General features: G+C 41.4%; 1 protein-coding gene across 2 annotated transcripts in view; it reads right to left on the minus strand.

The window, feature by feature from the left end:
• Positions 1-955: 955 nt before the first annotated feature.
• MAP9 (microtubule associated protein 9) overlaps positions 956-19,087 on the minus strand; it is an 81,622-nt gene continuing 63,490 nt past the window's right edge. For both annotated transcript variants that reach the window (XM_083172195.1, XM_083172186.1), the window contains exons 12-15: positions 13,881-14,042; positions 7,958-8,103; positions 5,219-5,351; positions 956-1,729 (exon numbers count right to left, since the gene is read on the minus strand). In XM_083172195.1, coding sequence (XP_083028321.1) covers positions 1,598-1,729; positions 5,219-5,351; positions 7,958-8,103; positions 13,881-14,042 — 573 coding nt within the window. In that variant the 3' untranslated portion in view covers positions 956-1,597. The remainder of the gene's footprint in view (positions 1,730-5,218; positions 5,352-7,957; positions 8,104-13,880; positions 14,043-19,087) is intronic.

Raw genomic sequence — 19,087 nt, forward strand, 5'->3', positions numbered from 1 at the left:
CATAGTACAGTATAAAGGAGGCGTGCATCACACAACAATTTCACTATGCAAAGTGACAGCAAAAAGCATTCTGCATCATAAATATTTTTTTTTTCTATTGCAAAAGCATTACATGGAAGTAACAATTGAAAATGTATTATCGAAAACATTAAGTAAAAAACACACGATAAACGGTATTAAAAATTGCAACACTATTTTAAAAATAAATTAACAATAACCTTAGATGTATATTAACCCTTTGAGTGCCTAGTGAATTTGTCAAGAAAGGTAGGAAAATTGCCAAGCAAACATTTTTTATTCATCACAATGACCTGTAATGATTACCTTACAGTATATAGGAAAAATAATCCTTTTTTACACATTTTGGTACTTGTGTATTATCTGGGCGCCCGATTTAATGTAAATCGTATACAATATCACATACTATTCCATCCTTGTACACCCCCAGGTACTATGCGATGGTATGCGATGCGATTTTCGGGAAAATGCCCCAGATTGTACAATTAAATATCGCATAGCATTGCATGCCAGCAAGTGGCATGCGATGTGATTCGCAATGATAAATGCACCCCCATTGTCAATGACACCCCCACTATCAACGCCAACCCGAAGCGTGGCGAGCGCAGCGAGCCCGCGAGGGGCGGCGGTACGCGTCTTCCGACCTTTTCATACTCCGTCGGTGTGGAGTTGAATTTAGATAGTGTGGCGAGCGCAGCGAGCCACCGAACCCGAAGCGTGGCGACCGGACGCGTATTACTTTACATGTATTCCACATCCCCTCGTGGGGCTCGCTGCGCTCACCACGCTTCGGGCTCGGTGGCTCGCTGCGCTCTCCACACTATTTATAATCAACTCCACACCGATGTGGATAGTGGGGGTATGAAAAGGTCAGAGGACGCGTACCGCCGCCCCTTGCGGGCTCGCTTTGCTCGCCACGCTTCGGGTTGGCGTTGATAGTGGGGGTGGCGTTGACAATGGGGGTGCATTTAACATTGTAAGCACCCATAAGGGTGCTTGTACAATTAAAAATCGAATCGCATCACATTGCATGCATCGCATGCCGCTATATTGCATGCGATGCACTACGATTGAAATCGGGGGTGTGCAAGGTGTGCAATGATGGAACAGCATGCAAATCGGCCGGAAAATGCGAAAAATCTACCAAAAATTGGCCAAAAAAATCACATCCGATTTTTGCATGCGATTTGCGGCCGATTTCGCAGGCGTCCTGATAATACACAAGTACCCACATTTTTTATTTGAATTTATATGATAATGTGAGTGACGCTGACATTTTTAGCCGATATTTTGAACATCTCTCACAGAGATGTTCGCACTCAAAGGGTTAAATCATATATGATCCTTAAAAACTGTAAAATGTCTCATACAATATGAATTATTCAGTAAAGAATATTCTACAAAATGTTATTTCATGTAAGAGGAATTAATGTCCCTACCTTGTATTTGATATGTCAGTTTGACACATAATTTTAATTCAATCCCACACCCTTCTGTGCAAATCTTTTAGAACCAAACGAGAAAACACACTAAAACCATCGGGGGATAATGAGAAATATTGTGATTACAGTTTGTACATTTAATACTGCAAACATCTTCCTGCTGAGATAGTGTTCCCTGGAGGACTCCATGGGGGAGGGCTGTCATCGTCTAAGATGGCCTGCAGCTTTCTGTGCTTCTTTTCAGACACTTCCTGTCGTTCTTTTCTCTTCTGTAAAAGGGGCATCGGCACACAGTTATACAAAGATATACTTACTGGATTTATAGACTAATGGCCTGATTTTGAGTCGGGTGCTGCAGCTTTTGTGCCTGAGTCTGTTGCCAGTCTTGCATCTATGACTTTATCCTAATGCTGCTACAGGTCCCTGCATTTGGTGGCCTGAGTATTGCTTCCTACGTGAATGATTCAATGTCTTTGTATGCTACAGCTTTTAATATCATGCTCGCGACCTGCAAGAATTCCATTTGATGCAACATTTCTGTGAGTTTCTACAGCCGCCCCGTTACCTCCTGATCACCATCCAGCAACTTCTTACATTTCTGTTACCTTGCATCCTAATCTGTACTGTGGCAGAAAGGGGAGTGTTTGTACTTTTAACTGCGCTGATGTGCTGAGATGCTGCCTAGGGTATACGAATATGGAGGTTCACCAACCTTCAAATACAAATGGAAAAGACAAAAAGAAATCGACACCCCTGGCGCACTTCAATCATATATCACTTACACTCTAAAACCACCAGGGTAATGAGTCCACAATTTCCAAAAAACACAGGAGAAAAAAGAGTCCCTCTGTGTTTTCCCACACGGACAAACAGAGTTCCAATAAGGATGATATCCTCCAAAGTATCCAAATGTTTTTTGGCCCTCCTCTGGGTTTTTCTAAAGAAGAGAAAAAACTGATTGTGCAGACACCTTTTTTATAGATGGCAGATAATTTTTTTGTTGCACTCACAATTTTGCAGAATGAAAAGGCATATAATCACCATCCGGTGATAAACGTTGTGGGAGGTTACACCCAATAATTCGATTGTGCCCAGTATTTTTTAACCTTTCTCCCCTCTGGGTTTTTCTAAGGGAGAAGAAAAACTGATCGTGCAGACACCTTTTTATCCTTTAAAAAAGGTGTCTGCACGATCAGTTTTTCTTCTCCCTTAGAAAAACCCAGAGGGGAGAAAGGTTAAAAAATACTGGGCACAATCGTGGAATTATTGGGTGTAACCTCCCACAACGTTTATCACCGGATGGTGATTATATGCCTTTTCATTCTGCAAAATTGTGAGTGCAACAAAAAAATGATCTGCCATCTATAAAAAAGGTGTCTGCACAATCAGTTTTTTCTCTTCTTTAGAAAAACCCAGAGGAGGGCCAAAAAACATTTGGATACTTTGGAGGATATCATCCTTATTGGAACTCTGTTTGTCCGTGTGGGAAAACACAGAGGGACTCTTTTTTCTCCTGTGTTTTTTGGAAATTGTGGACTCATTACCCTGGTGGTTTTAGAGTGTAAGTGATATATGATTGAAGTGCGCCAGGGGTGTCGATTTCTTTTTGTCTTATCCTAATCTGTACTGCAACTCTGTACGCACAAAATTGGGACACATGCATGGTGTGACAAAGAAAAACATCTGTTACAGCAACCGTGTTCAATCTACCCCCTTCACTGGTTCATAGCTCCTGAAATGGGGTGTGGCCTCCGGGAAAAGGGGTTTCATGGCAATGCCCTGGCTGCGATCCATGCCCCCATTTTCAGTCACTATAGGGGCATGGCCAGTCAGTGTAAGCTGCTGGCCATGCCCCCAGCACTTCTGTCCCAATAAAATGGAAAAGTCCCCTGAAAATAGACATTTGGGGGTGTATGTTGGTTTGTCAGTTGGGCAAGAACACTATATTTTTATTACTGTGGTAATAAATAAATAAGACATGTTATCAGTAAGAAATACGTTTACATAGACACAAAGGTGTCAATTTATTAAAAGTTCTAAAAATGGAAATTATAGACTGAATCTTATAGGTTGCTATGGGCAACATCACCTCTTTCTAGGTTTGAAAGCTTTAATAAATGTACCCATAATAGTGTACTCAGAGCCACAGGGCACCCTAAAGCTGGCCATACTGTACATCAGAAAGATCGATCTTAAGATCGATTGCGCTCATGATTGTGTACAATTTCCCTTGAAATCCCCGGCAGTCCTTGGTGGTTTTTGGACACACAATCTACACACAATCTACACACAATCGATCATACAATCAATCATACGATCCATCTACTGCATGATTGTGTACACAAGATGTGCACACAATCTGCATACAATCCATCTTACAATCAGTCATACAATCCATCTGCTGATTGATTGTATGATTATGTACATAAGATGTGCACACAATCTGCATACAATCCATCTTACAATCAGTTGAGATTGTATGATTGGGTACAATATCTTTCTGATGTATGGCCACCTTAAGCCATGTTTGTAAGAGGGAAAACACTGCACAAGTGTCTTCCACAAATATGCGCTGTATTATTGTGCACCAGAGAAACGGCTGTTACTAGTATATACTGTAAATATACCTGCCACCATGCTCTAGCAATAGCTGCAACAATGGCTGCAGCAGTGTACAGGGCACATTTACTGATGGGAGTTCTGTTTAAGATAGGATGTTGCCCATAACAACCAATTAGATTCTATTATCTTCTAGAAGGTGCTAAATAGGTAAGAAGTAGGATCTGATTGGTTGCTGTTGGCAACATCGCATCTTCACTAGAACACCCATCTTAGTAAATGTACCCCTACTGCTCTGAATCAGGCCTGGAACTAAACAGATTTGAGCACAAATTGCAAAAAAAAACAAAAACCATAGGCATCAGTGGAGTATACATCATTTGCATACTATGCAGAGTTGCAGACAACTAAACTGTGGCTCCCTGGAATGAAATGTATTGCTTAGATTAATGGTATTATGCAGCAAAAAAAAAAGAATTAGAATGGGGCAGGAATATATTAGCCTACAACTAGAAGAGACGATTGGAAATAGTAGTAAAATTACATTTCAGAGAATCTCAGCAAAATATAAGGATCTCCAGAATTTACCAGAGGCACATCAGCAGATATCAAAGCAGCCCCTTAAGGTCCATACACACTGGGCGACTATGCCCAGTGTGTATGGACAGCGATGATCGCATTCATTGCTGGGGGGAAAGCCGCTCAGTGCATACACACTGAGCGGCTTTCCCTCGGCCCGGCGCAGACAGAGGGGGGAGGACGTCGTTGCATAACAGAGCGCTATGCAAAGCCGTTCTGAAAGCCGCTCGTCTGCTGGTATAACCAGCAGATTAATTGCTTTCCCGGCGATGTTGCGGGAGTGCGCAGCAGTGCTCACCGCTCATCGCCGGGCCATACACACTGGGCGGCTTTGAGCTGAAACCTGCTGTTTTGAGCAACTTTCAGCTCAAAGTCGCCTAATGTGTATGGGCCTTTAGGCTTGAATGCAGGCTGCTATGTTGTCAGGTTTACCAAGCTCCTGCTGATAATGACATCTGAAGATGGTGTTAGCCGATAGTGGGCTACTCATTCTGTATCGGAAAGGGGTCCTATATGGAAAACAATTTGCTACTGTATAGTTGCTCATAGGCTACTATGACGCTTCACAGGATAACAAGCATAGGAAGAAAATTAGCATGTTCTGCAATTAGACAACTTACCAGCCATTTTTCATAGATTTCCTGAGCCTTTTTCTCCTGTTCCTCTTTTTCAGCTTTTATTTTCTCCACCTTCATTTTCTCATACTTCTCTTGTTGTTTCTTTTCAGTCAACACAAGTTCTTTTCGCTCGTTCCTTGCATGTGAGGAGTAAAACAAACATAATAAGCTCTCCTTGTGCACAGCTACAGTTGCTTTCGGTTTACAGTGTCTACTGTGCTGATTCTACTTTCATCAACAGTGGGCCCGAATCAGCTTGAATCGCTAGATAGAGGAAATGCAGTGGACAAATCTGAGGCTTCCACTAATCTGCTAATGAGACAGGTTGGACGTGGTCAACGCTGACGTCACAGACCCACCCTCCTAAACGCATGGCATGTTTCTACCCACAAACGCCAGCTTCCTGCCTGTCAAACTGTGACTGCACTACGATTGCTAATTGTTCACATAATTATTTCCAATCGGAGATAGCGTGCGTGCATATGAATGAGGCGAACGCGCAGTCGGCCGATAATCACTTTGCATTTACTCAGATTAGAAATCCATGCTGAATAAGGCCCTGTGTCCGAAGAAAAATAACCTCTCATACAGGGGGTCCTACTCAGACAGAGAACCTGTACTTGCCACAAAGCTAGTGCAAATTTCAACAATGCGTCCAATGGTGAGTTTAAGCACAGTTTGAGACTGATTTGATTTGAGGCACACTTTGAGACTGATTTGCACAACCACAAAATACTACGGGATGGGTATGAAATACAGGCAGTCAGGACATTGACGGTCAAAATCTCTCCGTACAACCCTAACCTCCCCCACACCCTCTGCTTAACCCTAACCCTCCACCTAGTGCCTAACCCTGACACTTACCTAAAGGATTCTGACAGCCAGAATCCATTGGTCTACCCAATGTCAAGATACCAACTATACGTATTGTAACTGCATCCTGATGCTACAAGTTGTTTTACTTTTCATATCTACGTGTGACTCCGTGCCCTAGTGTTAAATTACTACTCTGGTGTGAGATCTATAATCTGTGGTGTACTGTACTATACTGTGAGATGTATAATCTGTGGTGTACTTTACTATGTACTATGGTGTGAGATTTATAATCTGTGGTGTACTTTACTATGTACTATGGTGTGAGATTTATAATCTGTGGTGTACTTTACTATGTACTATGGTGTGAGATCTATAATCTGTGGTGTACTTTACTACGTACTATGGTGTGAGATCTATAATCTGTGGTGTACTTTACCATCTACTATGGTGTGAGATGTATAATCTGTGGTGTACTTTACTATGTACTATGGTGAAAAATCTATAATCTGTGGTGTACTTTACTATGTACTATGGTGTGAGATCTATAATCTGTGGTGTACTTTACTATGGGCCAGATTCTCTAAACTTCAAAAATGATAAAATAGAGAGTGATAAACAGCCAGCCAATCAGCTCCTACCTGCCATGTCACAGGCTGTGTTTGAAAAATGTCAGACAGGAGCTGATTGGCTGTCTTTTTATCACTCTCCATTTTATCACTTTTGAAGTTTATAGAATCTGTCCCTATGTACTACGGTGTGAGATCTATAATCTGTGGTGTACTGTACTATGGTGTGAGATCTATAATCTGTGGTGTACTGTACTATGGTGTGAGATCTATAATCTGTGGTGTACTGTACTTTGGTGTGAGATCTATAATCTGTGGTGTACTTTACTATGTACTATAGTGTGATATCTATAATCTGTGGTGTACTTTACTATGTACTATGGCAGCGGTTCTCAAACTGTGGGTCCCGACCTTCTCAGCATGGGATCACGACTCCATGTTGCTGACCATCAGGCTGATGACTTTTCTAATCTGTCAGTGATTCAGGGAGTCTAATTTATCTGTTGAGCTGTCTGTGGTGTACTTTACTATGTACTATGGTGTGAGATCTATCATCTGTGGTGTACTTTACTATGTACTATGGTGTGAGATCTATAATCTGTGGTGTACTATGTACTATGGTGTGATATCTATAATCTGTGGTGTACTATGGTGTGAGATCTATAATCTGTGGTGTACTGTACTATGGTGTGAGATCTATAATCTGTGGTGTACTTTACTATGTACTATGGTGTGAGATCTATAATCTGTGGTGTACTGTACTATGTACTATGGTGTGAGATCTATAATCTGTGGTGTACTTTACTATGTACTATGGTGTTAAATCTATAATCTGTGGTGTACTGTACTATGGTGTGAGATCTATAATCTGTGGTGTACTTTACTCTGTACTATGGTGTGAGATCTGTGGTGTACTTTACTATGTACTATGGTGTGAGATCTATAATCTGTGGTGTACTTTACTATGTACTATGGTGTGAGATCTATAATCTGTGGTGTACTGTACTATGTACTATGGTGTGAGATCTATAATCTGTGGTGTACTGTACTTTTATTATTCAGTTTTCTCCCATACAAATGTTAGAAAAACGTCTTAGCCAATACATCTTCGAGACCTGAAGCTCAAGTATAATCAACAAAGCGATCACAGTGTACTACAACATTGATTACTGGCAGGGCCGGCGCCACCACTAGGCAGCTCTAGGCATTTGCCTAGGGCGCCAGCCACTGGAGGGCGGCAGTTTGCAGCCCCCCCCCCCCCCCCCCAATGGAGGTGAGTTGCACCGGCGGCAACTCCTGAGTGACTCCCCCCACCCTTGCACCGGCACGGATTACTGGTCTGATATAAAAATAACCTTACCATTTTTTAAAAGCAGACTTGCTGTCATTGGTCTTTTCCATTATTTTTGTTTGTTCCTTTCTTTTTTTCTCCATTTCGGTCAGCTTTTGTTTCCGTACTTTTTCCTTTATATAATCCTCCTTAGCTTCTTTCCACATCTCGAATGCCTAGAAGACAGTTGTCTATGGTTCATGCTTTATTGGTGACACAGGCATTGTCTGCTTACGATTTATCATTAGTGCTTTAGCTGACAGAGTATAGCGAGTCCATGTGCATGCTCTGCTGTGTAGCTCATCTTCATAGAGGTGAGATGCTACTGTACTAAAAGAGTACCTATACATTAACCCTTTGAGTGCCAAGTGAATGTCAAAATAGGTGTGAAATTTCCCAAACAAACATTTGTATTCATCAAAATGACCTGTAATGTTTACCTTATATAGGAAATATAATCTTTTTTTTACACAACATGTTTTATTTGAATTTATATGATGAATGTGAGTGATGCATTGTTAACGGATATTTTGCACATCTCTCACAGAGATGTTGGTACAACCTCTGACATCACAACCACACTGCAGACACTGATGATATGGCCCCCATAGAGCCCTAATCTCAACATTATTGAGTCTGTCTGGGATTACATGAAGAGTAAGAAGGATTTCAGTAAGACTACATTCAAACAAGATCTGTGGTTAGTTCTCTAAAATGTTTGGAACAACCACCGTGCGAGTTCCTCCAAAAACTGTGTGCAGGTATACTGTACCTAGAACAGTTGATGGCGCTTTGAAGGCAAAGGGTGGTCACATCAACTATGGACTTGATCTAGATTTCTCGGGCTTGATGTAATAGGGTGCGATTTTTTTAGAACGTGTGATTAAAAAAACGGCAAACATCACACATTTACTGAAAATGGTACATGTAATAGTGTCAGATTTGCGGTAAAAATCGCGCGTTTTGTCGTGACAAAAACAATATTAAAAAAATCGCACTTCAAAATACTAATCCAGAGGTTTTCTCATTGAAAACATTATAACTGCAAATGTAATAGAGTGCGCATCATAAACATTACCAAAAATTGCAAGAAAAATAGACCTGCTTCTGGCAGATTAATTTGACAGAACCATAAACAGATCAGTAATTGTTTTTATAATTTAAATGTTTTAAAGTAAAAAACAAACAAACCGGCAGCTTTGCACACTTGACTAAAACTTTTGAATAGTGTTGAATAGTGTATCTATTGAGTCCTATTGGAGAAAGAGCACTATATAAATAAAATTTTAGATTATAGAATGTCAATAGTTAGAAGCTTATCTTGAAAAGTGCTATTCTTAGGGCACATGGAGATTGATATAACTACCAAGTATTGTAATTTCTCATTAATCCAGAAACTATTAATACCCGTTTTCTTTATCAGCAAAACATCAGATTAGAGTCAATGTTCATGTTAGACATCCTAACATACTGTATGTACATTTGAGATCAACCAAAGTATATGACACTAATGCAAGAAATTGGCAAGCTGCAATGTCCCGCCATTATTCCCGTTGGGTGAAATAGCGGAAGGGCCCTATTTAATGTGGTCTTTAGCGACAGCATTGAAGAGGGATCACGCAGAACGAGCCCGACTTTAGAAGCTGTTGGGCCTGTACTTCTAGATAAGCAGACCTACATCGACGAAGCCAACAGAATCCTAGGAGATCAAAACACCTACACTCCACTGAAATCAGACCCAACACAACAGTACACAAAAGAACTACTCACTCTCCTCAATGAGGGACTAGCATTAGGAATCCTTAACAAAAAAGAACATGACTTTAATCATCGCATTTAGCAGCTCAGCTGGTGAAGTAAAGCAACTCATCTACAAGCACTGGAAGACACTACTCAGGGATGAGACATTATCTAACATCTTACCAAAACACCCGAAGGTAATATACCGGAAGGCACCAGACATTAAAAAGAAACTTGTACAAAACCACATACCACCAAGGACTTATATACAGACCAAACTCAGCAGCAACTCCGACACACATGGATTCCACCGCTGTGGAACCTGCATAGGCTGCCAAACATGTAAACTCACGACAGGCAAGAAAAAAAAACCTTTTTCATCCACAATCACTAAACAACAATTTAAAATCAAACAGGAACTGACATGCCATACAAAGGGGGTGATTTACCTCCTCTGGTGCCCCTGTGATATACAATATGTGGGCCGCACAATAAGACTGTTTAAAATACGGCTAGCGGAACACATACGGAACATAAGAAAAGGCTATGAACAGCATAGCCTGTCAGCACACTATAAGGAGAAGCACAACCAAGACCCCACAAGTTTACAATTCACGATCATCACCAGCGTAACACAGAACTGGAGGGGAGGGAACTATGAGAAACAGCTAGATAAAGAGGAACTCAAGTGGATATACACACTTAAGACACTGGAACCAAAGGGTTTAAATATAGATTTCAATGTGGCAGCAATACTGTAACATCCTCAAACAACCACCACCCTAGTTATTTAAAATATGACCTCATTTTCCCTACTGTATCTCTCTCCACAACCGTTTATATCAGCATACCTACACTACCAGTTATAACAGACTGTTACTAATATTACATGGGCACTACACGCAAGAAAATCGTTTTCATCTGTACTACTGTACCTCTCTCAGAATTTCAGATCTCCATTTTTCCATACCAGTACTCAATACCTATCTACCGTATATTTGCACATCTTGCCCCCATATGTAGAATGCACATTACATGAAATCATTCCAATCTGCAATACTTTATCTCTCCTACATTGTAACATTTTTTCATACCATTATTTAATGCCTGTATACCGCTTATTTTTCACCTTGCCCCCATATGCAACTCTGCATGCACACACTTCTCAAATACCAATCTATCACCAGGCACCATAAACTTTATCACTCTCCAATCTGCAGCAAACAAACTGAAGTTGTATACAAACATAAGATTAGCCCACTCAGTATTAGCTGTTATCACTTAACACATAGGTTTAAAACCTTACTAATCAAATTCAATGTAATGGTATCATGCAGTACCCTCCTATAAACATACATAACTACATATAGCGTAACCTACAGATAGATTATAGACAGGATCAATACAGATCCACATAATGATTTACAAAGACCCGTTTTTTGATTGACAGCATGCCAGCACCTCCCACCCTTCCCGTCAACCAGTAACATTTCAACACCATCAACCAATGAAATGAATAGACCAAGCATAAATGAACTTCATGGTCAGATGATCCTTAAGCTTGAAAAAGGCCTTCTAAGGCTGAAACGCGTCGCTTACACAGGACTAGGACTTCCACGCAGCACCAACAGACTTATTTCAATTGTTTTCCCGCAGGAAGAATCAAAGATCCACAGATTCAGCAGCAGGCGCTGCACAAACATCACATACCCGCAGTCTCGCGAGATTTGAGACCCGGAAGAGATCCTGACACAAAGGGTGCGAGGAGAGCCCTGGGACCCGCTCCGGACGGAGAAAAACCCAGACTGACATCCTCCACAGACGCCCAGCAAACCGCGAGTGACATGTACACGCGCCACTACGCGGGACGCCGCTAGCGGTACACGGTGAGGACACACCACGGACACTGCTTCAAGTGTAGAAGCAGAGAGGGCATAGGCATCCACCTATGTGATTGTAAGGGGGTTCCAGCTGGAATCGCCTGAAGCCCTGTTGAGGCACCTCTCTGCACACTTCACTCAGCCAGACTGTCACATTCTAACTGCTCACTTACCACACAGATCGTCAGGGGAGGCCGTAGGTCCTGGGCTCAGGACCCACGGTAGCTAAAGTGGTCTAATACAGACTAACTGAAAACCCATTTGGGAACTCTCCCCGGGCGACACCTGTGTAGGAAGATTCCCATCTATTGGGGACCCCAAATAGGTGTATAGAAACACCACTTACACCCACCAAGGGTACCCATTACCCCTAGGGTAACAAGGCTGCAACACCACCCAATACTGCCGACCAGTATCCCCCGCAGCAAACACCCCCCCCCCACACCTGTCGGTATTACAGAGTCTGGCTCACACATAATACCTTTTAGCCATCAATAAAATACCTATTTCATTTTTACCTTTCAGTATTCGACCATTTTTTCTTTCCACAACACCTAGCCTTTTCAACATCATCAGGATAGCGCTTTCCCATTTCTAACCTTTCTCACCAGAAACTATTAATACCCATTTTCTTTATCAGCAAAACATCAGATTAGAGTCAATGTTCATGTTAGACATCCTAACATACTGTATGTACATTTGAGATCAACCAAAGTATATGAAACTAATGCAAGAAATTGGCAAGCTGCAATGTCCCGCCATTATTCCCGTTGGGTGAAATAGCGGAAGGGCCCTATTTAATGTGGTCTTTAGCGACAGCATTGAAGAGGGATCACGCAGAACGAGCCCGACTTTAGAAGCTGTTGGGCCCGTTCTGCCGATAGCGGCGGTGGATTGTCGCGATCTCGGGCCGCAGATCGAAAAACCACGCTTTTGCGGCCACGCCCCCTTTGCGCAATCTGCTGTCGATCAGACTGCAAACGGGCCAGAATCACGGCTGTCGGGAGGGATCGACAGCCGTGATCCTGGATTGCATACTCCCACTTATTCAGAGTTGATCACAAAAGCGGAGACGGGCAGAATGCCGCTGCCCCACCGACTGAGGATTGGGACGCACGTGCATGTGAGACGCACGCGCGTCCCAGTTCAGTGTAGCCCCTGTCCACTGGCGCTCGCCAGAAGAGAGGCTCTGGCGAGCCGTGGCCAAAGATGACACGGGCTACATCTGTATTTTGCCCTGTACTGTAAGTACTTGTTTTATTGTTTTTGCTCATTTATGTATTCTGTTAGGTGCTGCAGAACCCTTGTGGTGCCATATAAATAAATGATAATAATAAAATTAATAATAATAATAATAGTCTGAACACACCCTTATCTGTGGCAGCTTTTGTACATCCTCAGGGTAAGAAGCATGCCTCAGTTGTAGGAATTATTTTTTGGTACCAGTTAGATCTAAGTAAATCTAGGGGACTCTTCAGTCCTTCCCCTGCATATGTCCTAAGTTGTTCAACCTGTCCTTAAAGCTCTTAATACCTCGTTCACATAACACTGCCAGTATAATCAACCCGGCTTTTACCCGGGGGCAGCAACACCGGACCCCGTTCTCACTGCTAGGCAAATTACCGGGTGATGCAGCTCTACCCGGTAAACTGATTTTCTACATGGGTTCTTTTGCAGTGTGAACGGGTCAATCCAGGTCAGTATACTGGGTCTCCAACGCGGGTAAAAAGCAGGGTTGGAGACCCGGGAATTTCGACCTGGGATGTGCCAATCACACTAAAATTAAAAAACTGTGCTTAAAGTCATAATACCGGGTCGATATGCTTGCCCCGGTAATTTGCTTGGCCGTGTGGGGGTTAGAGGGGAGGAGCTTAAAAAAGTTAACTCATTAAGAGCCATCTCCTCAACCCTCCATAACCCCATGGAAAAGAAGTACCCCTATAGGAACTCAGAGAAAGATATTTAACTGTTAAGTACCAAAAATCATTTTTTTTAGCATGACTATTTATACTTATAACTTGTCCAGAAAATGGCATTTGGTAAAAGCCAATTGTATCTGTGTACAGTAATGTCCCTTAGATTAGATATACAGTACAACATATTCATAGACAGCATTTCATTTCATCCACTATGGTTTGAAAAGCTTGTGGGGTGAATTTGCATCCACACTTATTTGTATTAGTAATATAAGGATATGAACAGAGCCTTAGAAAAAATGAACAGAGCCTTAGAAAAACAAGTAACAAGCAGAGATTGGCTTGTCTCCACCTTCTCAGAAATATGACTGAATTGATTGGACAGTACCACAATCACATACTGTACAGTATATTTACCTTCCTGCACTCCTCCTTCTTGCTTGCAATTTCTTGAAGTTCATCCATCTTTTTCTTTTGTTCCACTTTTTCCTTCATTTGATTCTGTTTTGTTTCTTTTTTCTTTTCAGTTTTCCATGCCATAAACGCAGCCATGGCTTCTTCTTTTTTCACGGTGCTATCCTGTAAAGACAAATTTAGCACTTAGTACAAATCTTTCATCAAAACTCTGCAAGTCTAATTACTGTGGTATAGCTCTCTACCGGAACAATGAGTGCTATCAGATCCATTTTGGTTTGCATTGTCTTCTATAGTGTGAAGTGTCATAGAAGCTGCCCACAGGTATAATGCATTGTTATACTAATGGTGCCTATATGTGAGATGTTGCATGTGATTTCGAAAAATCACCATGACAAATCGCATGGATTGCATGCCAATGCAGGTGTCACCCAGTCACTCCTGATGAATCTGGTGTCGCCAGATATTATGCGCTGCACATAATGTAGCAACAAATAAGGCCAACAAGATATTAGCCTGTATAAGAAGGGGTATGGAGACTAGGGACTCAAATGTAATTATGCCACTCTACAAAGCATTGGTTAGACCGCATCTAGAATACAGAGTACAATTCTGGGCCCCGCACTATAAAAAGGACATCATACAACTGGAAGAAGTCCAAAGAAGTGCAACAAAGCTAATAAAGGGGTTGGATAATTTAAGCTATGAAGACAGATTGAACAAATTGGGATTATTTATGCTAGAAAAGAGACGTTTAAGGGAAGACATGCTAAACACATACAAATATATCAGGGGTCAATATAAGGAACTGTCAGGCAACCTTTTCACTTTCAGGAAAGACTCTAGGACACATGGGCATGAGTTTAAGCTAGAGGAAAGAAGATTGTGTTTCCTTAGAAGGAATTTTTTTTTTACAGTCAGGGCAGGCAAATTGTATAACTCTCTTCCTGGAGAGGTAGTGTCGGCATACACAATAAATACGTTTCAAATAAGGTTGGATATACACCTACTGGGTAAAAACATCCAGGGGTACAAATAACTATCATAATCTGTCTTCGAATAAATCAGAATACACAATGCATAATAAAGGAATGTAGCAATTGGATCATACACATTAACCAAGGTTGAACTCGATGAATGCACGTGTTTTTTCAACCTTAACTATGTAACTATGTAATATCTATCGCATTGCATGTGGTTTTTAATCACATGCGATCACTCGCAATGTGATCTGTGGCAATGTGATCTGTGGCGGCAGTAGTCAGCGGGGCAGGCGGCGGTATAGCGGAGCTGGTGGCGGGAGGGCTGGCAAGTGGCAGCATAAAGGCAGGTGGTAGTCAGCAGAGCTGGCAGTGGGTTGCAGAATTTGAAAAAACTCTCAGCCAATCAGAGGGCTGTGCAGACTTTTGAAAAAAAAAAATCCGGAATACTGTGACCCGCCGCCAGCCCTCCTGCCTACCGCTGCCCAACATCCATCCTGCCACTTACCTCAAGCTCTGCTACACCGCTGCTCACCAGCCCTACCGCCGCCAGGTCCGCTACACAGCCATCCGCCAGTCCTCTTCCACCATCTAATGTGTCATAGCAGGTGGCATGGGACATCGGGTACTGAAAAAACACTTCAGATGCGATGGGAAATCGCATCGCAATGTCACATTGCATCAGATCGCACAAATGTATAGGCACCATAACACTTTCAATATTTAAATAAGCCTTTTCAAAAGAATAAAGGTTATTCGAAAAACCTACCATTTACATGGTAGCCCTGAGAGTCAGTGCCCCACCTACTGGGTTTTTACGGTGTTACAAGACTGCTCTGTACATGGTAAATTTCAAGAAGTCTCACCCTGTTGGAAAAGTCTTACTGGAATCATTCTCTGTAACTCAGACACACACTATTTCAGATTATTCCACCACTAGTGCTTGCATGGCAACCACTTTACTTTGCAAGGTTTCCTATACAAAAAATACTTGGCTACTATGGCTCAATCACAAATACTATTAAATGTTAATGTCAAACATATGCATAAAAAGTATTGGAAACGAAATTGCAATTTCAACATGACTTTCACCTTAGGGCCATTTATACATATTTTTTCAATCATTTCCTCATACAATTATTTTATTGGAAATCCTGCATTTATTATTTCTCCCATCAATATTAAGCAATACTATTAAGCCACAATTGTTCTCTAAAAGAAAAAAAAGAAAATAAATAAATATATAAATAAAAAACATATTGTTTTACCTATGAAACTTTTAGAACAATTGATGTACATTCATTTAATTTTGTTTACAAAAAGCAATCATACCTTTCATGTCACTACATTATGAATTTAAAAAATGTACCAAATATTTTTATAACTATTCTGAGAAAAAATTATCTTCCTCAGTGATTTTTTGTTATATACATAGTTTTTATTAATACTTAAAGTCATACAACGGTAACAGATAAATTGTACATGTCAAAAAATATAAGATATTTCACAAGAACAAATAAGTGTCAACTATAATCAAAACAAGAATAATAATACAAAAATACCCAATATAAAAACTAATTTACATACAATATCTGGCGATTTTTAGTAACAGAAATGTACAATTTTTAGACAAGTGCATTTTTTTTTAGTTTCATTAATGTGCGGGTTTTTTAGTAATGGGAGTGTACATGTGCTAAAAAAAAATTAAAATCAGCATGGGATCCCCCCTCCCAAGCATAACCAGCCCCAGGCTCATTGAGCCGGTCTTGGTTCCCCAAATATGGGGACAATAATAGTGGGATCTCCCCTATTTAACAAACCAGCACAAGCTCTTCGACCGGTCCTGGTTACAAAAATACGGGGGACAAAAATAATAGGGGTCCCCAATATTTTGTAACCAGCACCAGGCTCCAACAGCCAGTGATATCATGCCACAGCTCAGGACACTTTTTATACAAGGTCCCCTGGCCAAAACATGACTACCGTGGTTGATCAGCCCTGGACAGCTCAGCTCAGGTCTGATTGGCTATTGGCGTCTCCATGGAAACACTTAAAGCCAATCAGGGCTGAGCGGAGTCCCCGTGACGGAGGTCAGTGGGAATCACAGAGACTCCCGTAAGAGCGCACAGCCGATCCAATAGGGTAAGTATTGTGTGTATGTGTGTGCATTAAAGTTATATTTTTCTGTCTGTCTTTTTTTACATTGCTTTCACAGGAGAATTAAAAGTCTAAGCAGCCCATTAATTCCCTGCAGGCTGGGACTTGTGGTTCTCCAAATCCCAGCATGCAAGGGAGGCCTTCTGGAATTTGTAGTGTAAAAACTGATCATTTTTTTTTATTCTTTTTTTAACACCAAAGATATGAGCCCACCTCCCACAGCCAGCCCAGGGGTTGTGGGGACAGCAACAGCAAATGTATTTTTAATTACTTGTGCTATACCAGCCGGTATATGCGTGGTTGTTTTTACTTTGTGTTTTATTTTTATTAATTTATTGAACGTATTTAATTTCTGTTAATTGGCTTGCTTTATACTGCTTCTAGCATTGTCTTCATTTTTTTGCTGCAGTTGGTTCATTGGAATTAAGTAGTCCCTATTAGTCAGCAACTGAGGCGGTATTAGCCCCCAGTGCTCAATTTTTTTTATTGTTTTTATATTTTTATGCAGATTGCAACAATCCGCAATAATCAGAAAACATTACAAATTAAGTAAAATAATAATAAAAGCGAGTCATTAGGATATACTGTATACAGTATGTAGAACAAAGAAAACATTATGAGTGGATTAGAGATAATTATGGAGAAATAACTATGAAGGTTTTGAGCCCTGTAGACTTTTATTATAGATTCAGCACCAGTTTATCAGAGGGGGGAGGGGGGGGGGGCGTAAAGAAGGCCAGCTTGTTGTAGCTATATACAAAGATGGGTCTGAGGTAAACATTACATTCTTCTATTAGTTTGTGTATCAGGTTATCACTGGCTTCTCGACCGTGAATAAATCCCACTTGATCCCTTTGGATCAGGTGTGGCAAGAGGAAATGGAACTAATTAGGTATAATTTTATCATATAGTTTTATGTCTACAATTAGAGAGATCGGTCTGGTAGTGCAGACACGGGAAGGGGTCCTTACCTGGAAGGAGTAAGATCGATTTGAGAAAAGGAGGTGCTGTGAAATGACATTATGGGGGGTATTCAATCACCGGTGAGCATCTCCCAACAGGGGAGATGGCCGCTGGGTCCTATTCAATGCTGTCTTCCTCGACAACATTGAACAGGGTATCTCGGTAGAACGAGCCCGACTTCACAAGCAGTCGGGCTCGTTCTGCCGAGAACGGCCGGGACAGGACGAGCTCTTAGCTGCAGCTCGCCTCTTCCCGGCCCCAGCTCCCGGCCATGCCCCCTTCTTGCCCCGCTGCAGGCGGGACATTGAATCTCGGCTGCAAATTCTCAGTCGAGCAAACCGAAAACGGGACAGGGTCACGGCTGTCGAGCAAGCTTGACAGCCATGACCCGATTGAATATCCCCCTAAAGGTTTGAAGTAACATAGGAGCGAGTTGATCCGTGAATGTTTTATAGAAGGTTATAGTAAGGCCATCGGGACCTGAGATTTTACCTGACGGAGAGGATGAAATACCCATCGCGACCACGATGTGAAAGGCTGTTCAAAGACATCTCTCTGAGTGGGGGATAGTAGGAAAGAAGACAGAGGATATATAGTAAAATATGTCCTGCGGAGATGGTAAGGGAATGTTTTCTGAAGAAGAGCAATTCAGGTTGTAGAGAGAAGAGTAGAAAACAGTCAGCGATTTCAGAATTATTTGAAGGCAATGAACCTGAATCACCTTTAATAGAGCTCATAAACCTGGAAGCTCGCTGGGCTGTTCAAGTTTGAGTGAGCAATTTCCCTGGCATGTTCCCTCTCGGATAAAAGCAATTTTTACATTTTTGTAGGGATAACTTGATATTATCAGGTAGGAGTTTGGTGAGTGAAGCCCGAGCCTCTGTTAGCTTGAAATATGTCTCACCAGATAAGGAGGAGTTATGAGACGTTTCAAGAAGTTTATGTTTGCTACAGTAGAGCTGAGATTTGTGCAGACTTCTGGTTTTTTATATATAGGAATCCAACTGAATAAATAACTGCATCTGAAAACACACTTGTGGGCTTCCCAAATAGTAACCTGAGATAAATCAGTCACAGCATATTATATTATGTATAATCTTATACTTACTT

The sequence above is a fragment of the Crinia signifera genome, chromosome 1 (assembly GCF_055691185.1).
Source record: "Crinia signifera chromosome 1, ASM5569118v1, whole genome shotgun sequence".
Taxonomy (NCBI): Eukaryota; Metazoa; Chordata; class Amphibia; order Anura; family Myobatrachidae; genus Crinia; species Crinia signifera.